Source organism: Mytilus edulis, chromosome 9 (genome assembly GCF_963676685.1).
Source record: "Mytilus edulis chromosome 9, xbMytEdul2.2, whole genome shotgun sequence".
NCBI lineage: Eukaryota > Metazoa > Mollusca > Bivalvia > Mytilida > Mytilidae > Mytilus > Mytilus edulis.
This window is the reverse complement of record NC_092352.1, coordinates 8,300,132-8,326,094: the sequence shown is the minus strand read 5'-3', so window position 1 is coordinate 8,326,094 and position 25,963 is coordinate 8,300,132. Positions and strand designations below refer to the sequence as shown.

Below are 25,963 nucleotides of genomic sequence, written 5' to 3'. Positions count from 1 at the left end.
CTGAAATTTTCAGATGAATCGGCCAACCCGTTGTTGGGTTGCCGCCCCTAAATTTGTAATTTTAAGGAAATTTTACTGTTTTTGGTTATTATCTTGAATATTATTATAGATAGAGATAAACTGTAAACAGCAGTAATGTTCAGCAAAGTAAGATTTACAAATAAGGTAACATTATCGAAATGGTCAGTTGACCCCTTTAGGAGTTATTGCCCTTTATAGTCAATTTTTAACCATTTTTCGTAAATCTTAGTAATCTGTTACAAAAATCTTCTCCTCTGAAACTACTGGGCCAAATTAATCCAAACTTGGCCACAATCATCTTTGGGGTTTCTAGTTTAAAAAAAGTGTCCGGTGACCCAGCCAACCAATCAAGATGGCCACCATGGTTAAAAATAGAACCTACATGAAGGGGTAAAATGCAGTTTTTGGCTTATTACTCCAAAACCAAAGCATTTAGAGGAAATATGACTGGAGTAAAATTGTTTATCAGGTCAAGATCTACATGCCCTGAAATTTTCAGATGAATCGGACAACCTTTTGTTGGGTTGCTGCCCCTGAATTGATAATTTTAAAGAAATTTTGCTGTTTTTGGTTATTATCTTGAATATTATTATAGAGAGGGATAAACTGTAAACAGCAATAATTATGTTTAGCAAAGTAAGATATACAAGTAAGTCAACATGACCGAAATTGTCAATTGACCCCTTTAGGAGTTATTGTCAATTTTTAACAATTTTATGAAAATTTGTAAATTTTTTCCAACATTTTCCACTGGGCCAAGTTCATTATAGATAGAGATAATTGTAAACAGCAAGAATGTTCAGTAAAGTAAGATGTACAAACACATCACCAAATCACAATTTTGTCATGAATCCATCTGCATCCTTTTTTTAATATTCACATAGACCAAGGTGAGCGACACGTTTCAACTTAAAAACAACAGGATACAATTCCAATGAGTGTAAAGGCCTATCAGATGGTGACTCATGAGTCTGATGAGACTGGCATTGATGAAAACCAGAACCTAAGTCCTGTGACATGACATGTTGTACTTAACTCATATTTTTGAAAAGTATTTCAAAAGAAATGCATCCAATTCTGTTCTATTGTTTAAATCCGTTTTGTTCTACGTTAATGAACTTAAAATGTTAAAAGGGTATTTAAAAAAAAAATATTGGACAAGTAACAATTTCATTCGGACAAGTAAGTTTTGGTATGTACTTGTCCTACTGGACAAGTGTAGGACAAGTTGAAATAAAAGTTATTGTAGAGGCCTGAACGTATATTAATGAATCAACAGTACATGTAGTTCACATTTATGGTTTCTCCTTTTGTGGAACAATGAGTTCAGGGCAATAATATTTGGTCATTAGAATCAATGCTTACTCACGATTTGCAAGAATTCTAAGAAAAGAGGGAAATTTCTTAAAAATAAAAAAGTTGACATACTATTTTCTTTCAGTTTTTGAGCAATTATGGAAGGAGAAGACCATAAAAAGGTCCATCGTAAACGGCAAGCTGGACCTAAAGCTGAAAAGAAAAAATCCAAGAAAGATCATCAACAAGACTTGACCCCCCAGCAGAGGAATCCTAGAGCTTTTTCTATACAGCATGCTAGAAAAACTGCTAAAATTGTTCAGAGGTAAAACTTTGAATATGCAACTTTGTTGCTTGCCATGGAGACGAGATTTATTGTATTTTGAATCATTGTGATATGGTGTATGTTTCAATATTAATTGTTCAATATTTCCTCTCAGGTAACAGTAGTATTGTGTAAAAAGCTGCTTAACAAAAATAAACCTTAAATCTTGATAAATAATGCAGTGAAATCAATTGATAATAATTTATTTTTCTTTATAGTAAATATAAATGGTAAGTTTTCTCCTCATCAATTGTCAGACAGAACCCATAACACATGAATATACATATATAAATCCATTTTTGTCATTTATAGGAGTCAAGATTTAAAGACAAAGAAACATCATATACCATTAGTAGACAGAACCCCTGTAGAACCTCCCCCTGTTGTGGTGGCCATTGTGGGACCACCTAAAGTAGGGAAGACAACTCTCTTTCAATGTATAGTGAAGAATTACGCCAAACAAAGATTAGCTAATGTACAGGGACCAGTCACAGTTGTAGCTGGTAGGTTAATGATTTGGTTTTGATCCTTTTTTTTTTAATTTTATTATATGAAGTTTCATTTTGAGAGTTCTCTCTTAGTACATTAAAAAAAAGATTCTTACATGAAGGTTTTGAAATTAATTTTGTCATAATTTTTAGTTTTTAGTTACACTAACCTGTCCATATCAAAATTATAATGGTGTGTCAAAAGATATCTTCCATATGCATCTTAAACTGGATCTTTTTTGCATTCAAAGATTTTGAGGGAGATTATTGCATTGAATACATGTATTTTGTAACTGATTAAAGAAACAGTTGATAATTATGTGTGTGTTTTAATATGTTTATTTAGCTACTGGTTATTACATTTCTTTTCAGGTAAAAATAGAAGATTAACCATTGTTGAATGTAATAATGATATTAATGCCATGATTGATGTAGCAAAAGTTGCTGATCTGGTAAGACTTACTTGATAAAAAAAATAGGAACATCACTTTTTTAAATGTCATGATATATGTTTCCAAAGCAAGATTTTCTAGATTTACCTTCATCAAAATAATCCTCAAAGCAAAATTTTTGATTCCCAAGAAACAGTTGAAGACCTATATGACCAAAAAGTACCTAGATATAGTAGCCAAATCTGTATACGGTCAACCTTAAATTTATGAATGGACAATTAATAAAGGTTTGTTATAAGAATTTAGTCCTATAAGTCAGTGTAAGCTAATACTATCACTTTGATCTGTTTATCTAATATCGTTTCACATATTCATCTTCACTACAACCAAACATGTAAGAATAATGTGTGGATGTCTTTGATAAAAATGCTTTATTTTGTTTGATTATTCAATGTAAGACATGTAATTCTTGGATATAGTTCAATAATGTTTCACTAAATGTATGAATTTAAGTGCTATCACTGATAAATGTATGTAACAATATTAACAGAAATGTTTTAATTTCAGGTGTTGTTACTAGTAGATGCTAGTTTTGGATTTGAGATGGAGACTTTTGAGTTTTTAAACATCTGTCAGGTCCATGGATTCCCTCGTATAATGGGTGTACTCACACATCTAGACTCATTTAAAGACAACAAGAAAATGAGGAAGACCAAAAAGAGACTAAAACACAGGTTCTGGACTGAAGTTTACCAGGTGAGATATGGGAACATATCTGTAGTTGTAAATCTGACAGATGTGTGATAAGAAAGAGTATGAGTTGTTGAAACCTTTACAGTAAATGTCAAGATGAAGGACAGCAATAGATTTTTTGTCCCTTTGCTGTACCAATATTTTCTGTAAATATATATTTTGTTTTACAGTTTAGTCTCACATTTTTGCCAATTGTTAAACATTTAGAAAAATAAATGCCCCTCCAAAATGAAGAAAAAAAGGAAATATGTAATAAGCATCAATGAAAAGGTATCCCAACAAAACTATTCAAATACAAATTGACAATCTTATCGCTATTTGTCTTCCATTACGGGACATCACAGTTCCATTAAAATGTTCACGTCACGAGAGAAAGTGTATGATGGCTACAAAGGGGAAAAGTGATTGTTATAGGAGTCCATAGTTCAAATGTCACTTATTTTTTGGTTAAGTTTCACAGCTCCCATAATAGGGATAATGTATATATATTTCCCTATGCATTGATATGTGGTTTTATCTGCTTCTTTTTCATTAATTTCTATTTTTATTTACAGGGTGCAAAGTTATTTTATCTGTCTGGAATGGTGAATGGTGAATACCAGAAAACAGAGGTCCATAATCTTTGTCGGTTTATCTCTGTGATGAAATTTAGACCTCTTCAATGGAGAATAACACATCCTTATGTCATAGCAGATAGGTATAGTGCAAGAATTAGACATTTATTTTATATATTTACATCTTTCATATGCAATATGGTTAATGCTCAAAGCAAGTTTGTCAAATATCCTATTTCAGCTTTGCTTTATATTAGATATCAGATCAAATGTAGAATAAGATAAATATTTTGATAAAGTTTTAGTATAGATTCCTTGTATCTCTTTGGAGAAACTGTAAAAATCAATTGCTTAATTTTGTTACTTAGTTATTTCAAGGTCAGCATAGAGATAATGACAAATTTCAATAAAACACAAGTAAAGGAAATATCAGAATATTATGACCAGTTTGTTTTATTTTCTTGTCATGTATATTTTCAGAATGGAGGATATATCTGATCCTGAATTGTTACGACAGAAGCCTAAATCTGATCGTAAAGTGTCACTGTATGGCTATGTCAGGGGTACACACATGAAAAACCATATAACAGTTCATATTCCAGGTAATTTTATAGATTTGATATGCTGTTATCATGTTTATGTCACAGATATTATTTATGTTTCGTCAAAAATATAAGAAAACATCTTACTGATATTTTTCTTTCTCTAAATAGTCTGATCAGACCGACAGATCTGAGATCCATGTAATTTATTAAGCTATTACACAGAAAATATATCAGATAAAGAAAATATGTGACAGGCCATGTATATAATCTGTTTAATAAAATATAGAATGGAAACAGGGGATGTGTCAAAGATACAACAAGCCGACCAAAGAGCAGAAAACAGCCCAATGCCACCAATAGTTCTTTAATACAGCAAGGAAACCCTCAACTCAGTAGTCTCTGTGGGCTTCAGCTGGTCCCTGAACACAAATGTGTACTAGTTTGGCAAAAATGGATGGCACACTAAACTAAGAAGCAATCTCATGATAAACTGAAGAATAACCATTAATATTATCAGCAGTTCTATTATTGCTGTTTTTCATTTGTATTTTATATAAATTTGTTGTAATGATTTATTTGTTACAGGTTGTGGTGATTATTCTATCAGTGATATGCACTTCTTACCTGACCCCTGTCCAAGTCCTGACCGTGAGAAGAGACGGTCCCTCAGTGCCAAGGAGAGGATGATATATGCCCCCATGTCAGGTGTTGGTGGTATTGTCTATGACAAGGATGCTGTATATATAGATCTTGGTGGCAGTCATTCACATACACAAGCTGATGAGGTATAGAGGAAATTTCATAGATTTTTGTTGTATTACAACATTGATCTTTCTAAACATAAATATGTATACAATGTGCTTAACGTAGAAATGTTGGTGAAGTATACATTGAAATAACACCCATTATTTTTCAACAAAATTCAAATTGTATGCAAGAACCTTGTTTAAGCTGATGATGGAGTAAATTCAAGTTTAAAAAAAGGTTTGTCCCTCATCCTCCATTTTGGGCTATGAAATTTTTTAAAGCAATGTAAAATATTTTGTTGAGAACCAAAATAAGTTTATATGGACAGAAGGAGATCTAAGGTAAATATCATCTTAACAAAAAAGGTTTCTTAGACTGAATAAAATATTCAGGAATTATTATCCAACCGGATCTAAAAAAATCAACAGAGTTGGAAAATTATAGTATCTTGCTGAAATCTTACTCAAATTTTACCTGAAAAATAATTTTATCTCTTGTTAGTTACTTTTTCGGAAGAAATTCAAAGAACTAAACAAAAATTAAAATCATATTTTTAAAAGTGTGTCATGTATTTTAGAATTCAGCTCCAGCAAATGAATTTGTAGCATCTTTGATGAATGTTGAGGACCCATTGGATAAGAAGATGACTTCAAGTCATGTGACTATGTTTTCTGGTACTGCACCAATCACAGATGGTGATATGGAAGGGTAGGTACAAGAATATAAGGTTTGCTGACTAGTTATCTTTATATTGTATGTGTAATTTTACTGAATATAGCATGTGGTGCAGTGATGATCATGTGATATTGATGGATTAACTTGTCAGTGAAATTATTACTATTTAGTTAGTAATGGTAATTTTGTTTTAAACAGGATCTACATTGTACCATTATTAATAACCACACACAAGATGTGAACAAGAAAAAAGAAAATCTATAAGTGAAATTTGCTACATATTTAATATCACAAATAATAAGCACATGGTAAGCACATCATTAACAACATAGCACTAAGGTTTAAACAAAACAATCAGTCAGCACTTAAAGTCAAAGGTCAACACTTTGCTCTGTTTCACTAAATATCTTCTCCAGGAGTCTCTGTCCAGTTTTATGATGACTGTATCTCTTAGCAGCTGGTATAACCTTTGAGATGGTCCCTGATTTAACAGAATGGTTGACAAAGTCCCAGCATGCTCTTTCAAGGTCATCCAGACCAAACTGTGATGCACCACATAAAAGTCCAGCTACACATGAACTGTTGATGTCCACAGAACCACTGTGTATGAACTGTATGATCTTTCTGAAGTCCTCTGGTTCATACTTCTTCACAACAATGGTCACTTTGTCTGATTGAATGGAGGTTTTCTTTTTCTTGTCTTTTTTGTCAGCTTTTCTCTGAAATTCAGCTTCTTTCTGTTTCTTTAAGATAAGATTGAACAGCACTCTGCTTCTTGTTCCCAAAATGGCCTTGACACCATGAACTTTGACCTTTTCTGAACCCACTTCAAATGTGACATCACAAAGTTCTGGTATGGATGAAATGACCTTCAGTTGTTCTGTCAGAGCTTGTGTATTTCTGTAGGTCATCTTTTCTTTTATCTTGACTGGGTCCCTGTTGTGTCTGATAGGTATCAGTCTGTTACTGTGTAGTTTTTTAGTTGATGTTGATGACTCTGAGTCTGATGGTGTGGATTCATATCCAGAGGAATAGTCATCCTGTTCTACTTGTTCAAAGTCCACTAAAGCCAGAGTGGATTCACTTCTATCCATTTTGTAATTGTTGTATATTTGTGTGTATAAACAGAGATATAATATGAATTGATTTTTACTTTCATATTTCTGTATTTATATACATGAAATATTATGAAATGAATTGCTCCTTTTTGACAAGTAGCATAAAATGGCATTAAAATTTAGACATGGAGACATTTCTGTCAATTACAGTTCCACTGAGTTGTAGGCTTGTCTTTGGCTTGGGGTCATCAAGGTATTCAATTCATTCAGTTGATTAGTTGATAAGTTAGTAAAACTAGTTTGATTAATCCTTGTGTATAATTATCATTGAGGGAAAATGAGCAAATATGATTAATGTATTGTAATTAAATCAAAAATGTTTATAAAATCTGACATTTAAAATTATCTTTTTAAAAAACAATATGAATGAATGAATCTTTATTGCATTAGCAACAACATTGCTTTAGCATAAAACAAGGTATATACAAATATGACAAATATGACAGAATACAGAGGACAATTAAATAAATTAAATAATGCAGAGATAACTTATAATAATATGAATAATTATATATTAACTGATAATTTGCAATCTTAGTTTCCATGCAGCTTTAAGATAATTACAAAGATTTTTTGTTAAGCTTTTTGACCCAGCTTGTAACAGAAAAATTAGCTTTCGTGTATTTGGCCATGAACAATAATACTTTGGCAAAAAATTACATCTTAGTGTTCTATATGCAGGACAAATCAACACAAAATGATATTCATCTTCAATATTATTCATTTTACAACATTTACAAATACGATTGTCTCTAGGAATATTGTCATAGCGACCTGTTTCTAAATATAATTTTAAGCTTCCACTACGTAGTTTTGTAAGTATATTGGTATTAAAATCATATTGTAAATAATTCTCCATACAAAAATCTAGTTTGAAACATTTATAGATAGACAGTTTTTCACAGGCATTAATATTAGCATACCAGCTTTGATAATATTGATCGTTGATACGTGATTTAATAAGGTCAAATGACACATTTATGTGATCCTGGTTAATCCATATATAATTCAAACCTAAACTAAACAAAAGGTCTCTTACATTGGATGCCCAATTTGTTTTGCCATTAGTAGCATCAATACATAAAACTTTATATACATCATACACAATATTTGGTTGTTCCTTAATTAAATGCAACCAATATTTAACAATTCTATATTTTCTTGAAATACACATCGGAAAGTGTCCGAGTTCACCACATAAAAACAAAATTGGAACAGTTTTACCCAAGTTGAGTATATATCGACAAAAACGATTATGAACATATTCTACTTCGTTGGCCCGATGAAATCCCCACACCTCGGACGCATAGTTCAGAACGGATCCAACCATACTATTGAATAAAAAACATTGTTGAATTGGACCAATGAATACTCTTTTCATAGAGTTGATTAAAGATGATAGAGCTCTAGCTCCCTGTTGTGCCATTCTTTTTTGAGTTTGAACAAATTTGCCATTGAAATGTAGCAGCATACCAAGGTATATATATGATTTGACGATTTCAAGTTCTTGGCCTTCGAAATAAAAATGGTCAGTTACGGGCTTCCAACCATTTCGAAAAACAACAATTTTTGTTTTGTCCGTATTTACAGTTATATTCCATCTCCTGCAGTAGAATGAAAGTTTATCTAATAAAATTTGCAATGCATCGGGAGACTTTGCTAGCAGAACTGTATCGTCAGCAAATAATATCAAATATATGAGGTAACCATTAAGTTCGAATATGTCACCATTGTTATCAACTTGTATATCACTGATTATATCATTTATGAAAAATAGGAACAAGAGAGGAGAGAGTGGTTCCCCTTGTTTCACTCCAAGAAAGTTTACAAACGCATCAGATAAGCCATCTTTCGTTCTAATTCGTAGACGCACGGTTTCATATACTGCTTTAATAATTGTTATAAATTTCCCACTAACTCCACTTTGTAATAACTTGTACCAGAGAATTCTCCGAATTACCTTATCAAAGGCTTTGCGGAAATCGACAAAAGCACAATAAACTTTAGACTTCTGATGTAATATGTGTGATATGATTCCATGTAAAATAAATATGGCATCAACAGTTGACCGGTTTGGTCGAAATCCGAACTGGTTGTCGATAAGCTTTTCTTCGTCATCGGCCCAATTGATTAATCTGTTAGTCAAAATAGATGTAAAAATTTTTGACATCACACTAACTAAAATTATAGGACGGTAATTATTTGGGTCAGATAAGTCTCCACTTTTTGGAACTGTTATGAGGATTCCTTCTGTCCAAAAATCAGGGAAAATTCCCCTATTGAATATGAAATTAAATAGCATTTTCAAAATCGGAGCAAAAAAGTTCGGCCCGGCAATAAACATTTCATTAATAATACTGTCACTTCCCGCACTTTTTCCAGTTTTAAGTTTTGAGATAGACTGCAAAATTTCATCTTCGGATATTTCAGTATCCAGCGAATCTATAACAATGTCATTTAAAAACGAGTTAGATTCAATCAAATTTATAACTTCTTCGCAGATGTCAGGAGGGTTTCCACCAAGTAACTGTTCGAAATGTTTAATAAGTAAGTCACTGTCAGCAAGACATTTATTTTTGTTCATTGGTTTGAATGCCGACCAAAATTTTCGAGGGTCAGATTTGGCAAATTCGCAGAGTTCCTGACCTTTAGCTCGCTTATAGTTGGTCACCGCCAACCGTTTTGTTCGGTTGTACTTGTTTCGAGCTAAAATAAAATGCTGGCGATTAGCATCAGTTGGATGACGTTGATAAAAATTTCTAGCAGAGTTAAAGTCTCGTCTCGCAGAAGCACAGTTTTAGTTAAACCAATCGTTGTCATGACGTTTCACATATGTTGCGCTACGTTTATGTACAGTTTTACCAAAAACAGCAAAAGCACTGTCATATAAAATACGGTTTATCTCCCTTACTGCATTATTAACATCATCGGCACTATTCATGTTTCTAACCAACGAACTAAGTATCTCATTATGTTGTGATAGCAGTTGAATATAGTCTTGGTTTTTACTAGAGTCCCATTTAAGGTATTTGTGATTACTAGGCAAACTGTTGCACTTAATATTGTTATTTAGACATATCTCGTATGATAAAGGAGCATGATCAGAAAATTCATTAAAGTCTATTACACCAAAGTTCTTGATAATATCATAATTTTCGGGACAAACCAGCAAGTAATCATTTACACTTTGACCCCTAGATGTACAAAAAGTATAAGATCCAAGAGAATCATTACCGAGACGACCATTCGCAATAGTTAGTCCTGTATTGTAACATAGTTGTATTAACTTTCGTCCGTATGCGTTTATTACTTTGTCCATCGAGCATCGTGTTGAAATTATAGGAGATACATCGGGCTCAACGCAGTCGATATACTTATCTAAATTATCAGTCTCAAGAATATCATTTAGCTCGCCAGTGCGGCTATTCATATCACCACAAATAATAACTGAACCTTTATATTTATATTCTAGAAAAATATTTTCTATATCATCATGAAAATCATTATCACAAATTCGATTAAAATTAGACTTTTCGTGAGGTATATAAACAAAACATATATATAAATCATCATTCAAATTAAAATAAAACTTAGAAAACTTTATAAGCACAATACCATGATCATATTCTTTTTCAATAGAAATACCTTCAAAAATATTATTTTTACAAAAAACAGCAATACCTCCTTCTTCTCTTTGACCTATATTTTTCTTTCTATTAACAGAAGTTACCATAGTGAAACCTTCAATATTTATTAAAATGTCTTTTTTTAACCATGTTTCACATAAAAATAACACATCATAACTATTTATTAAGTTCAAGAAATCACTGTCATCATAACAAGACTCTAAGCCATTAATGTTCCATGATAAATATTTTAAAGTGTATGCATGTTCTCTGGGTAACCGCTAAGGTTTATATTCCTGGCCGCCAACATGAATTTTGTCCCTGACAAAGTAGGCTTTTACATTTTGGTCTCTGAGTTCTTTCATGAGTGGTAGTAGTTCTTTCCTGCGTTGTTGAACATCTGTTGGTAACTGTTCCGATATTCCAAACGACGAATTTTTCAATGTTTTAGCGTTTTTTCGCACTAGTTCACGGTGTACATATGAAGAGAATTTGGCTAATATTGGTCTGGTCTTCCCGCCTTTTCTACCAATACGATGAGCATCTGACAGCTGAATTTGGTCCGAGTTTTCGAGCTTCATTGTATCTTTGCAAAAGTCAAGTATAATATTTGGACAATTTTCAACTTCAGTTTCTGGAATATTGTAAAAAATCAAATTGTTCGACATTGATTTCATTTGGACGTCCAGAAAACTTTCTTTTAGTTTGTCATTTTCCTTCTTCATATCAGACAAAGAAGATCGAAAATCATGGCCAACATTTTTAACTTCCTTACTGTTAGTTTTTAAAGATTTAGAAATGTTATTGACCTCTGTTTTAAGTTCCGTTAGATCACACTTGTGTTTGTCATAGTTATCGCTGATGTGCTGCGAACACTTTTCTACCTGTTCCATACGGTCATCGAGAGATTTAGTACCCTGTTCAAGGCGGATAACTTTGGCGTTAATTGAAGTAACAATGCTATCAATTTGTTCAAGTTTATCAAGTTTCTCTTGGAATTTGTCCATGCGTTGAAATATTTCATCCACCCATGGTGGTCTCTGTTGTGATATTTGTGACTGAGTAATAGGCGAAACATGTTGCATACTAGGTGGTGGGTACATTCCTGTTGTAGGACTAGAGCAGAAATATTGCTGTGACAACGGGAATGAAGGACCATGTTGATACATAAAGTTTTGGTCAGCCTGATTAAACTGTGCTTGATGATTCTGATTGTTCATATTACGTTTGTTTATGTTTACATGTGTAGGTACTCGATCGGAACCGCTGGGTGAGTTTGTTGTTGAATCATGCTCACCTGTGTTTACATTTGAATTTTTATTCTTCTTTTTAGTTTTCTTTTTTGTAGGTTTCTTACTTTCCGAGTCACTCAATAAACTAACATTTTTCCTTTTAGCACTTTTACCGGGCATTATATCGTATAAATACTGCAGATTACTTCACTTTTCTTCTCTGCTCTTAAAAGACGTCTACCTGCCATATTGTCACATATCATTTTTCTTCAATATATGATTTACAAATTTTGAATTCAAGTATTTCATTTTAAATTATGAAATAATGGCATATATATAAAATGTGAAATATTCTATTTTCATATAACTGATTGTGTATGCCATCATGCATATGTATATTAAATAAAGGTAGACTCTTAAAAACTGCACTTACTAAAGTAAGTGTATAGAAAAAAGAAATGTTATCTTAAATTAATTAATTTATGTCTGCAACTTTAAAGAAAAAAGGGGAAGACTAGAATTAGATAAATTTAGTTTAAAGTCAGGTAAATCTACAAAAACATATTTAAAAACATTCAATTGTTTCCCAAATAAACAAATTTGAAAAAACAACATGGCAATACAATCCATAGAAAGTATAGAAAAGTACGATATCAGTAACATTTTCAAGTCCAGTCTTAAAACTTCCTCCAAAAAAGTTCTTATGAAAGAAATGCTTTACTGAATCATAATTAAACCATTCTATTCCAACTAACTATTATTGAAATTATTATATATGATTTTTTTACATTGTTATTTCGTGGTCTTTTATAAGTGACTATGTGGTATGGGCTTTGCTCATTGTTAAGGCCGTACTGTGACCTATAGTTGTTAATTTCTGTGTCATTTTGGTTTCTTGTGGAGAGTTGTCTCATTGGCAGTCGTACCACATCTTTTTTATATTCAATTTTCATGAAGAAAACTACCTGCATTTGTTATAGATGTATTATCAGGTGTAAGGTCATAATAGCAAAATATGCTTCATTACACTGAAATGCTGAGGGACAAATTATACCACATCAATATAAACATAAGAAGATGTGGTATAATTGTGAATGAGACAAACATAGTATTCACCAAAGTTCAAATAAAATGGATTTAAGTAATTATGGGCAACCATAAGGCCTTCAGCAATGAGAAAAATTCCTAATGTAAAGTTGTCTATAAAAGGCCCTGACATGAAAAATAGGGAACAATTTAATTGAGAAAACACTTTCTTTAAATCAAATCAAATATTTTTTCTTTTAGATGAAGACTTAAAATTATAAAAGAATATTACTACTTGATTAAGATCACTATTTAATATAACTTTGTTTCTGTCAGGAGTACATTTGTAAATTGTAATACCTCCATTGTTTTTCTGCCATAAGTTTTTGTTAACTTGACATTTTTCAAAAATTGTGTAGAAATTATCCTTGTTTCAAATAAAAAATTACTTGGCATGAGTAAAGTTTTATAGATGCATGTAGTAAAATGATAATATTTTTAAAATTTCAAGGAAGAACGCGAGTCACCTTCCGCCTCAATTTAAAAAAAAAAGTAAAATGACACAATGTTTTAATATATTGTACCCACAAAATCTCACAAATCAAAAATCAAATTAGCCATGCAAACGAGTCATTTTCCATCTGACAGGTTCATACTAACAAACTCTTAAGCAGAAATGGCTGGCTGTCCATGTTTTGTTATGTGAAACCCCAAATCCATTCAGATTACAAATTAAAAAGCAGATTCACAACTTAACACCCTGTAAAAGAAATTGTGCACCTTTGCTTGAATCCTGGAAAGGAGTTTGAAATGATTTGATGATTGGTGTAAAGTGTGACGGGAAGAATGTGAAAGCAAAGCAGACGACAACGCCACAATGTGACAGAATGTATCAATAACAACAACTTGATGCTGTTATGTGACCCAGTAATTATATACTTGATGAGTTAATAAAACAAATTGGTTCATTTTATAATTGAATATTTAGCATTAGGATTTTTTTCACTAAAAAGTAAAGTTATCCAGTCTCATTATGTTTGCTTCCCTTACTGTTGTTTTTCTTATTGTTTTGTCCTGTTTTGTGTAGAGATTTTGTGCCATAAATTTATACTCAAAACCTCTTCATTTCCACTAGTTATTTTACTGTACAATTAACTGAGACGACATAGTTATATCAAAACAACAGGAAGAAAAACCATTTCAGATTTACTGAACTTCTGCACATATTGATATTTATTCTGATTTTGATAATGTTTTAAAATGTAAGTGTGAAGGAGGAATGAATATAAATAAATGTTTTACTTTTTTTTTTACTGCCAACAATTGGTAAAACCTTTGACAAAGGGTTGCATTTGGAAATCAATCTCAACTGATAAATCTTTGCCCCTTCAGTATATTTAACCTTTTAAAACAGCAGACAGTTTCATTTGTGTATACTGGGTCTGCTTCTTTTTGTTAAACTGTAAGCAAGAAACATTTATAACAAATAAAAATAAAATTTTAGCATTAGGATTATGTTTAATTTTTAAAAATGTATAACATATAATAGCACTAATAGTATAACAAAAATAAGCACTGAACAGTCATTTACAATTCAACACTTTGCTGTGTTTCACTAAATATCTTCTCAAGGAGTCTTTGTCCAGTTTTATGATGGCTGTATCTCTTGGCAGATGGTATGATCTTTGAGATGGTCCCTGATTTGACAGAATGGTTGACAAAGTCCCAGCATGCTCTTTCAAGGTCATCCAGACCAAACTGTGATGCACCACATAAAAGTCCAGCTACACATGAACTGTTGATGTCCACAGAACCACTGTGTATGAACTGTATGATCTTTCTGAAGTCCTCTGGTTCATACTTCTTCACAACAATGGTCACTTTGCCTGATTGAATGGAGGTTTTCTTTTTCTTGTCTTTTTTATCAGCTTTTCTCTGAAATTCAGCTTCTTTCTGTTTCTTTAAGATAAGATTGTACAGAACTCTGCTCCTTGTTCCCAAGATGGCCTTGACACCATGAACCTTGACCTTTTCTGAACCCACTTCAAATGTGACATCACAAAGTTCTGGTATGGATGAGATGACCTTCAATTGTTCTATCAGAGCTTGTGTATTTCTGTAAGTCAATTTTTCTTTGATCTTGACTGGGTCCCTGTTGTAACTGATAGGTATCAGTCTGTTACTGTTGGGTTTCTGAGTTGATGTGGATGACTCTGAGTCTGATGGTGTGGATTCATATCCTGAGGAATAGCCATCCTGTTCTACTTGTTCAAAATCCACTAAAGCCAGAGTGGATTCACATCTATCCATTTTGGTTATAATTGTTGATGAATGCTAATATGTTGAACAAATATGATTTTATTTTTAATGTTGAAGTTTGGAACATTGTGATTTATATATAAAATATATGAAATGAATTGCTCCTCTTCTGACAGAGAGCTGAACTTGGCAGAGTTGATTGATAGAGAGATTTGTGTCTTACCATGGGACATATTGAGTAATTGGATCAATAATTGCTTGGGTGTTGATTATAATTGTGCTGAAACTTGATTAATTAATTGATCACTTACAATTAGTTTTATTCTTTGAGACTGCAGGATTAATTACACAGTTAACTAAAAATGTAAATTGATAAAACAAAAGAATTGGTAATATCTTAAATGAAATTTATCAAATAAACTAAAGAATTTTACTTTTAGTATTGTCTCATTCTTTAAAAAACACATGAAGCAATTTTTTTATTTTTTTTTAAACTAATTAAAAAATAAGGAGGCAACTATCCACTCAATAATGTGGACAATAGCAACTGTAAAGTATGACCTTACTTTTACCGGTATGACAAAATTTGAAACTTTTCAAAAGAAAGTTTGTGGTTTTTTTACAATAAAATAAAGATATGCATGTAGTACATAAACAGTTTACCCTTCATGCGACAAATTTAAATTTTGAAATTTTCACTTATATTACATGACCAAGGCATGTTTTCAATGTACTCAAAATAATTGACTGGTTTGTATTTACACTAGGTATGACAGTGGTTGTCCTGATGATGAAGATACCAAGAAGTCAGATGACATCACAGCAGACGGTCGAAGCAGACGTCCTGCACAGTTTACAGACAACCTACCATTCTCAGAAGATGGACAGGTATAATGTTAAAGCCATTGGAAAACAAATCTTAATACATTAAGAAAAAACATTTGAAGTAAATGTTTATTATAAGCAGTTTTGGTAGGGGGTTTCAAGTAATTTATACAATGTCCTAAAATCCTAAAAAATCAAACAAGAAAGATAGTTATTTGTAATAGATAAGCTATAAATATTTAACACTTATTTTGCCACTATTACAGATCCAGAACTATGGGCCTTTGTACATTGAAAGTATGAATTGGAGGATGGATGTTTCACTATCATGTTTGAGGTGCACTGAATCAGCCATAAAAACTTTGATAAAAATGTTGATCCTTTCAGAAAGCATCTTAAAATGCACTACTGTAAAGTCATAGTTTCTCTATGAAATATGATATTTTGTTAAATTCTTACACACAGGTGTGTGTATATAGGAAGCACTATTCTTTCTCAGTCACTGCCATTCACCATACTTTAATTACTGGAGATACATGAAGCAGAGATATTATAGAAAAACTAATTTACAGATATACATATTGGAAACATATTCTTAGTTATTGAAATTGTTTGTTTCCTTCATGGAAGCTGTTTTTGCATGGTTGTCGTTTAAAGATATTTAGTTTGTTGTTTTACCTTAGTTTCAAATCATGTATCCAACTAGGTATATTTCTTTTTAGGTTGACAGTCAAGAGAAATCAAAGAAGAAACAGAAGGTAACTTATCTTTATAATAAACTTCCTTGTCTGATGTACTATGCTAAATATCGGTACAAAATTAAGGAGATGTTGCATGATTGCCAATGAGACAACTTTCCACCATGCTCTCTTTAGTTATGTAAAGTTTAATGTATTGGTTTTTTTTCTCAATTTTCTTACATAAGTACTGCAGATTCACTTATTTTTGTGTGGTTAAGCAAAAATTGTTTATTTGTTGATGTTTGAAAATATCATTGTTTTGTTTAAGTCTGTGTATAAGTCTGTAGAAAATTACCACCTCGTTTACAGCTCTTCTATAAAAACATGCAAACCAAACCTTTGAACAACTTGCCTGCTATGTTTGGTTGGATGTTTGCAAACAATAGGTAGATGGAGTTTCAGTCTGTTTTATATATACTGGGATTTGATTGGATAATAAAAATTGACATGAAATGAAGTTAACATATAAATTATGTTTTATGATATTATTATTTTTATATAGTATAGTTTAATTGTTTACAGATAGAAGAAAATCTAGTATTTGCTGACAGCGATGATGATGACGATGAGAATGTTCAGTTGTTTTCCAAATCTGTTAATAAAGAAACAAAAAGTGGAAAAATTAAGTCAAATGAAAGTGAAAGTGAAAGTTCTGATGATGAGGAAGAATCTGAGGAAGAGGATAATGATGAAATGATGTCTGAAGAAGATAAAAACAGTGATATTGACAGTGACGAGGACGATGACACAGATGAAAGTGATGAAGTTTCTGATGAAACAGATGGAGACTCGGATTCAGAAATGGAAAGTGAAGAAACAAAACTTCTCAAGAAACCTAAAAGTTTAGCAAAAAGTAATGCCTGTGATTCGAAAGCAGGGAAGGACTTATCTTTAAGTAATAAAAAATTAACTTCAGATAATAAAAATGTTAAAACACAAGCTCTCAATACCTCAAAATTATCAAACAATGTAAATAAATCTAGTCTTTCAGAGGGTTTTGATAGTGATGATTCTGATACTTCTGAAGATAGTTCTAATGACATGGAGGTGGACTCACAGAAAAGTAAAACATCAGATAGTATACAGACATTCCAAGGTAGTGGGGATGAAATGGATGATTCAGATAGTGAAAATTCAGAGGAAGAATCAGAGGATGAAAGTAATGAGGAGGATGATGATGAAATTGATAACAATGAAAGAAATGGAGATAATGTTGAAAATGAGGAAGAAGCAGGTAGGGAATTAATAACTGTGTGATACAACAGTTCTGGATAAATTTTATCACATTATTTTTTCATGAATAAAACTGTTGATATCTTTGTTAAAATGATTGCCTTATAAAAGTCTCTTCTGTTTTAATCACATTATAACTCTGCTAAAACTTACTTTTTTTGTATAGTTTACAAAACATACTGCATATGCAGCACAAATGTAAGGGTAACAACTCTTGTTAAAAAAAATACATATATTTTATTTTTATTCATTTGACAATGACATAAAATTTGATTTATAACTCTGTTTGTAATGTTTTGCAATATTTTAGTTGTTGATGACATCATCATAAACACAACTGGTAACAAAGATACATGGACCCTTCTTTATTATGTTGACAATTATATTCCCATAAAGTATGACTGCCTTTAATGATGATATTATTCAATTTACAGGTTTACTACGCTGGAAATCCAATCTGACATCAACAGCAGCAGTAGCTTATAAGAAACGACAAGGGGAGAGAATAAATTACAGAAAACTTATCTATCGAAAAGGTATTAAATTATAATTTTAAATATAAATCTTGCAAAATAGTTTGGGGGATAAAGTATAATACAGAAATCCCCTGTCTGTCTATCTATCAGTCTGCCCCTTTTTCCACCAGAAGGCTTGAGAGATATTGAAAAAAGCTGTACACTATTATAGAACACTACCTGAAGAAGTGCATAATTGAATATAATTCGCTGTATAACAAGTTGAGATAATTATATTAACTTCAGTATTACTTGTATTAATGGGTGTGGGTTTCCTTTTGTTTTCTTAAAAGAGAAAGTTACAAAATTCTACCCAGTTTTTTTGCAGTGATGAAAGTGCAGGGGTCATGAACTCAGTCACAACATGTTGACTGTATCCATGGCAACATTAGACATATCTACATGTGGTGGACTTGTTACTTGTTGTTATGGGTGAAACTGCAGTATTCTGAGCTTTTATGAAGAACAATGATTTAATATCCTCACACCAGGTGTTAGGCCTTTATTTTAGACACATTGTCAATATATATCTGTCCATTTGTCTGACTTATTTTTGTCACGGTTTTCTCAAACACTACTGAACAGAATGACTTTTATATTTAATCAGCAGCATGATAAATATGAGAGGTAATGTGTGAGCCATTTTTGGATCTGTCTGTTGGTTACTTCCTCTTGCAAATTCCTAAATATTTTGTCACATATTTCTCCAATACTACTGAACAGAAAGACTTCATATCTGGTCAGCTTCTCAACAGTGATGGATTGTAATGTGTGTGCACTTTTCTCATCTGTTATATACCAATTTCCTGTTTTCAGATACTTTAGATTAAGAGTCAAAATATAACCTGTAATTTTGGTGAAAATGATAATATTAGAAACGGTTACAAAAGTCTAACCACTATAAATGTTTGTATAGCAGTGATGAAATTGCAGGGGTCATGAACTCAGTCATTATATGTTGACTGTATCTGTGACAACATTAGACACTTCTACATGTGGTAGATTTGTTACTTGTTGTTGTGGATGAAACCGCAGTTTTCTGAGCTTACATGAAGAACAGTGGCAATTCAGACAAAGTACCGGTAACTCTATTTTTTGATGAGAAAACACTAAAGTTTATGTAAGACAGAAGTTCTATTCCCACTTTTGTTTCCATTCTGAATAAGTTTGAGGAAGGAATGTATTTAGCATGTTGAAATCCTGCTAATATACACAAAATTCATAAACAACGCTGAGAATCAAAACTCAGACAATTTTTGAATTGGGGCAGCGAGTCATTTACTGTTCTAGAATTTTGCCCCTTTATAACATGAAAAAAACTTATCTTCTCGTTTAAATCTAGCTGTGGCATCAATTGCTCTCAAAAAGTATTTTCACGTATTATATGCAAGCTTGAGCAGGGGCATTCCTGTTCTCCAAAACATTCTCCTTTTCTTCAATCAGTATACAGCATGAACGATAATTATAAAGTCTACAAACATTACAGCCAAGGCCAGGGATAAAAAAAAAGCAGTAAAATAATAGTGGTAGTGAGAATGTATTTGATTTTAATCATAGTCAACATGATTTGTTTTTCCAGATGCAGATAAAGAAGAGAATGAAAGTGACGATGAGCTGGGAGGTTTATTTAAAGTATTGAAACAGAAGTCAGAACAGTCAGATAGAGTGGCTATAAATAGTACTGACTGTTCTAAATTTAGTGTCCAAAAAGGGAAAGAATGGGACATTGAAGAGGTAATTATTGACTATCACACTTTTGTAGTAGAAAAAATAACAAAAAAAATTAGAAGGAGATAATGTGTAATTGTTTTTAAGCCAACTAAGAGTGAAAGCTGTAGGCGAAAAAGGTCAAAATCTTTAGTCCAATTTCGTAAATACATTCATTTATTATGTTAGGTTATTTTGATCAATTCTTTATCCAGGATAGGTACACACTTCACTGTTATTCAACCACTTAAGTGATTGATATATTGTTGCATAACATTCTTCATATAGGTTTTATCTAGAGTGGGAACATTTTCAGAGCCGTGTCAGGAAAATATCATATTTGTTAATCATAACCCGCTCGCTGGTCATAACCTAAATTGATTTAAAATGACCAAGGTTAATAGTCAGAAGATGAGGCTAAGTCAGTTACCATAAATATATCTGTCATGTAGTAAAGTTGATATTAATGGAGTATGTAGTATTCAATGTACACATTCTACTACTTCAGTTTGATTCGCCTAAAAATTATATTAGACCGCAGTCCTGTAATTTCTTCCAGGTTATTTGCCTGAGTAGCAATACATCTTAGTTGTTGTTAAAAGTACATTTTAAAACTTCTAACATAGATGTCCTATATATGTTGTAGGTACGTGAGTTGATAAAAGACTGTTTTGTAACAGGAGAATGGGAAAAAAGTGAAGATGCAGCCAAGCAATTACAACAAGATGGTAATACTTTATCCATCAGTGTTTTAATAATGGTGGTTTCAATAGCAAATGTATTTCTTACATATTTTAGAAAACCATCCATAGTCTGCTTACATGGCCATTTATGTTACATTTGCAGTTTGCAAGTTCATCCGTAATTTTGTGGTTGGTAAATACAAATCATACATTAAAATACAGTTATTTCGTCATTTGTTCTGTGCTTGACAGAGCTTGTGATTGTAGAAACAACCTGATGTACTCAATACAAACTTTTTAATCTATTGACCATTGCAATTTTATCTAAATAATTGTTTTAAAAAATTTGATTTTAAAGAAATTCTTAAAAATGTACACAATGGAAAGAAAAAAGATTTAATGGATATTTAAAAAAAACCTGGTACAATAGAAACCCTAAGAGATGATATAAAATCTGGTACAATAGAAACCCTAAGAGATGATACATTACATACAAAAATCCTTAAAGCGATAAATTATAAACCACAAAAATGTATGGCGAAAGACCTAAATTTGATACAGTAGAAACCCTATAGATTGAAACAATAGAGCAGTACCTTTATTTCACCAAAGACCACATAAAAAAGTTACAATTGTTGAGATGATAGTCCCTTCATAGAGGGTGGTAAAGGGAGGGTGCTTGCACAAAAAAAACGTGAAATAAGACATAATTTCACGTCGAACGTGAAATAATTTCTGTACTGAACGTTGCACGAAAAATAAATACTGTTATTTGAACCTTTTGTGACTGAGTCACTGTCTTCTTGTATATATTAACTCTTTGTTTTACTTGATATTCACGATTTAGTATACACATTTATGATATAATTGGTTTACGGCTTTTAAAAAAGTATTTCTTGACGATCCCTGCCAAGTGTTTGAATTTTATTTGAAAAATACCGAGCACGCAAAATAAGACTGAAAATCACGATGCACGAAAAATTAAATAAGCAGAACACGTTGAAGGAGGCACCCGTCTTGCACGACTGAACGTCAAATAAAAAAGTAAAAACACGTTGAACGTGAAATAAAAAACAGCTATCACGTTGCACAAAAATAACCCTTTACCACCCTCTTCATATACAATGTTTTTTCAACTTGTTGATTTCTAGTTCTTGCTTATCAATGGTCTAAATTCAATCATGATGTTAATTACTTGTTGATTTCTAGTTCTTGCTTATCAATGGTCTAAATTCAATCATGATGTTAATTACTTGTGGATTTCTAGTTCTTGCTTATCAATGGTCTAAATTCAATCATGATGTTAATTACTTGTGGATTTCTAGTTCTTGCTTATCAATGGTCTAAATTCAATCATGATGTTAATTACTTGTTGATTTCTAGTTCTTGCTTATCAATGGTCTAAATTCAATCATGATGTTAATTACTTGTTGATTTCTAGTTCTTGCTTATCAATGGTCTAAATTCAATCAGGATGTTAATTACTTGTTGATTTCTAGTTCTTGCTTATCAATGGTCTAAATTCAATCAGGATGTTAATTACTTATTGATTTCTAGTTCTTGCTTATCAATGGTCTAAATTCAATCAGGATGTTAATTACTTGTTGATTTCTAGTTCTTGCTTATCAATGGTCTAAATTCAATCATGATGTTAATTACTTGTTGATTTCTAGTTCTTGCTTATCAATGGTCTAAATTCAATCATGATGTTAATTACTTGTTGATTTTGCTATTGTAACATTAAAACAAAATATATTCTTTTACAAAAGAAATATGGTATGTTTATTTAAGTTGTAAATCTTATTCCATTTACAGATGACCTTTATGGTGACTTTGAAGATTTGGAGACTGGTGAGGTTCACCATGAGGACTCAGACAATAATGATGATGAAGAAAAAGAAGGAGATGGAGAGGAAGATAAAGAGAAAGGTGAGGTTCACCAAAGGGACAATGACTAATTACATGAGAACTTACAGGACTAGATACTGACATTGTTATGGTATCACAAGACACAAGAAGGGAAATCAATAATTTAAACAAAAATATATCCTATAGTTTGGATTGGATAGATTCTAGGCTAAACTAATGTTTTCAGTGTGCAGGATTAAAAATAAAAAGAGGGTGGACAAACAGTTACTGTTTAACAGTCTTAGCTAGGATTAACTTTGAAGATACTGATGGCCTTCAGTTAGGATTCAGTTAATTACTGAAATGAATTAATACATTTGATGCAAGGATACAAACTAAAAGTAAACACAATAGGGTATGATGTTAATGCAAGAACCTTTGCCAACATTGAAAATGAAAACAATGACTTTATGTTTTATTTAAATCTGCTCAATATCCATTTTACTGGCATAAAAGATTTAAAAGTATAAGTGTGTTATAGATAAAAAAAAGGAAAAAAAGAAAAGGATACAAAAAATAATCACACTGAAATTTCTATTACATTATTTGTATTGGAAAAGAAAGGCAGAATAAATGAAAGTATCTTATGACTTTATTTTTTTGGTAATTGCTTGAAATATTTTTTATCATTTTTGAAAATTTATACTGAAATAATGTTTCATTTGTATAATTTAGTTTTTAAACATTTCTTTCTATATGATAATTATTTATTTTAGCTCCCGAAGAGGAAAGGAAGAAAACCAAAGCAGAAATGACATCTATAGAAAGGAGAGACGCAAAGAAGAAAAGATTAAAGGATGCCTTTAACGCTCAGTATGATATGAAAGATGATTCAGAGTTCTATGATTCCTGGAAGGCTGAGACAGAGCAACAAGCCAAGGTAAGGTTGTCTTTGTTATTTTGATGGGTAGCAAGGAATAGGTATGTGTTGAAATTTTACCTTATCTATATTTATAGATTAGCGAGAAAAGCACTCGAGGTGAGATGTCCAATGATAATCTGTTTATCGATATTTTACCTATGACAACGTGTCAATTTCATGTCAATTTCATTAGCAACGCTATGTGCCTCCTTAGTTTCTAGCGATAATTTTCCATCTCAAGCAATTAGCATGATATGTTTATTATCACAAAAAAGATCAAAGGAAAAAAAATCTTTAGAGATAGTAAAAAAAACCCAGCAAATTAAAAAGTTTAGCAAGGATAAAAAACAATTATAAAAGTTAAAAATCTACAGACAAGATGAAATCAAATCATGTTAACAGATATTTCGGCACAACAAATGACCTTTTTATTCTTATTTTTCTATCTTTTATCAGTATCTTTAATGTATATGTATATAGAATAGCATTAGTGTAACTTATTTATTACAATGTGAGGAAAAAGAATATACAGTAAATGTAAATGAAACAGTCACTCAAACACACAAAGACATAAAAATGAGTCCAAAGGGCATTTCCATAATTAGAATTATTTCGCTGGAAAAATTTATTTCATAATTTAAGAGTTTTGCAGTGTATGAAGAATCTCTTTGTTTGTTTTCCCTTTGCAACCTTTTTTTGTTGATATTTTAGTTAAACCGAGCTGAGTTTGAGGCTATGGAAGATGATGTCCGTGTTAACTACGAGGGTTATAGACCAGGAATGTATGTTAGAGTTGAGATAGAGGACGTACCATGTGAATTTGTCACTAATTTTGATGCTACCTATCCTGTTATACTTGGAGGGTTGTCCAACTTGGAAGAAAATGTTGGATTAGTACAGGTTTGTATCATGCCAAGTTTAAATTCAATGTTTGGAAATATTTACAATTTCATCAGAGACAATAAATAGTTAAATAAGATTTATTTCACATCTTTTTTTGTCAATCCTGATGTTCCAGTCCGAGAAATAATCCCTATGAAATTATTTTAGTATTTAAATAAATCAACATATTTCATCCTCTACTTATTTTGATTTCTGCACAACCATTAGACTAAAATAAATTTGAAAGAAAACATGCATAAAAAAGTATTTCTGTGATGTAATTTAATTGTCTTGCAATAAACTGTTATCAATTTATTACAGTGTCGCATAAAGAAACACAGATGGCACAAAAGGATATTAAAAACAAAGAATCCATTGATTATCTCCCTTGGGTGGAGAAGATTTCAGACTATGCCAATGTACTCTATACAGGATCACAACATGAGAAACAGATTGTTAAAATATACACCAGAACATCTTCATTGTAATGCTACTTTCTATGGTGAGTTATTCCCCCTTGATTGAACAATTTCTTAGGCAACAATATATTGACAATATATTAATGCTCAAACTATTTTTATAGTCTCTTTATAATTAGGGAACTGCTATTAGGACTATCAGAGTTTTGGGTCCTCAAATAGTTGGTTTATTTTAAAGTGTAGGCTTGTTGAAAACAATTTTTGGAATTACCTCAACCTTTTACACACAAAGTGAAACTGAATCAGGGTTGAAAAAATAAAACTATGTGAACAGGTTTCCCTTAGAATTTGCAAAATTCATACTACCTGGGAATACAAAACTCAATATTCTTTAGAATTTGCTGTTTATGACAAAGAATTGCTGGCTCAAGTATAATTCAAATACCTGTATTGCCCATGAATACATACACATACAAATTTATTATAAAAGCCGGAACTATAGTATCGTTTATCCTATTTGACCCGAATTGCTTCTACATACATACATATTAATATATATTGTAAATACATATTACATTTTTTACATCATATATATATTAGATAATATCACTTAATCACATAATATGACTATTCATATGTTTTCTAATAGTTGCTAAAACATTACTTTTAATTTTCAAACATACTCTTCTATTGAACTCATTGCGAAAAATTGAGAAAACATTAACATTTTTTGTCTTTTGATCAGATATGTAGTAGGCTTTGTAAATTGAAAACCCCACAATTGTTAAAAAGTAGTTTAAGTCAAAATATTCTTCTTCAGAAGTTTTATATCCAAATACTAAGTGTCTTAGTTTTATCTTAAAAGTTATTTTACTGTTCTTTAAAACTTCATTTATTTTATTCCAAAAAAGTTTTAAATACGGACACAGTATAAAGAAATGATCATAATCTTCTTCTTGTGTACAAAAATTACAAGAGCTATTGTTTACAATTTTCCACCTGCATAAAAGTTTCTTTGTTGGTAGAATATGTTGTAGTAATTTCCATCTAAAAATTCTAAGTTTATTTTCTTTTAAATATCTGAATAAAAATTTATATAGATAGTTTTGATATAACACATCATCTATATCAA

General features: G+C 31.4%; 3 protein-coding genes across 3 annotated transcripts in view; 1 reads left to right on the top strand and 2 right to left on the bottom strand.

Moving 5' to 3' along the window:
* LOC139487571 (ribosome biogenesis protein BMS1 homolog) overlaps positions 1-25,963 on the top strand; it is a 41,477-nt gene that overhangs the window by 5,971 nt on the left and 9,543 nt on the right. The window contains exons 2-19 of the mRNA XM_071272459.1: positions 1,463-1,642; positions 1,955-2,145; positions 2,503-2,582; positions 3,090-3,278; positions 3,830-3,972; positions 4,310-4,431; positions 4,960-5,159; positions 5,699-5,829; positions 15,825-15,945; positions 16,605-16,640; positions 17,145-17,856; positions 18,290-18,391; positions 19,950-20,104; positions 20,724-20,805; positions 22,576-22,689; positions 23,385-23,548; positions 24,242-24,430; positions 24,734-24,914. Coding sequence (XP_071128560.1) covers positions 1,476-1,642; positions 1,955-2,145; positions 2,503-2,582; positions 3,090-3,278; positions 3,830-3,972; positions 4,310-4,431; positions 4,960-5,159; positions 5,699-5,829; positions 15,825-15,945; positions 16,605-16,640; positions 17,145-17,856; positions 18,290-18,391; positions 19,950-20,104; positions 20,724-20,805; positions 22,576-22,689; positions 23,385-23,548; positions 24,242-24,430; positions 24,734-24,914 — 3,079 coding nt within the window. The 5' untranslated portion in view covers positions 1,463-1,475. The remainder of the gene's footprint in view (positions 1-1,462; positions 1,643-1,954; positions 2,146-2,502; positions 2,583-3,089; positions 3,279-3,829; positions 3,973-4,309; positions 4,432-4,959; positions 5,160-5,698; positions 5,830-15,824; positions 15,946-16,604; positions 16,641-17,144; positions 17,857-18,289; positions 18,392-19,949; positions 20,105-20,723; positions 20,806-22,575; positions 22,690-23,384; positions 23,549-24,241; positions 24,431-24,733; positions 24,915-25,963) is intronic.
* Positions 10,662-12,020, bottom strand: LOC139487573 (myosin heavy chain, clone 203-like). The gene has a single exon (XM_071272460.1). The coding sequence runs from the start codon at positions 11,950-11,952 to the stop codon at positions 10,822-10,824; it is 1,131 nt and encodes a 376-aa protein (XP_071128561.1). The 5' UTR covers positions 11,953-12,020; the 3' UTR covers positions 10,662-10,821.
* LOC139487574 (serine-enriched protein-like) lies at positions 14,386-15,205 on the bottom strand. Its single transcript, XM_071272461.1, has one exon. It carries the CDS (start codon positions 15,106-15,108, stop codon positions 14,386-14,388), a length of 723 nt encoding a protein of 240 aa, XP_071128562.1. The 5' UTR covers positions 15,109-15,205.

Excerpts from the sequence above, each read along its gene's own strand:
- LOC139487573 (XM_071272460.1), bottom strand. The coding sequence starts at position 11,952 with ATGCCCGGTAAAAGTGCTAAAAGGAAAAATGTTAGTTTATTGAGTGAC.
- LOC139487574 (XM_071272461.1), bottom strand. The coding sequence starts at position 15,108 with ATGGATAGATGTGAATCCACTCTGGCTTTAGTGGATTTTGAACAAGTA.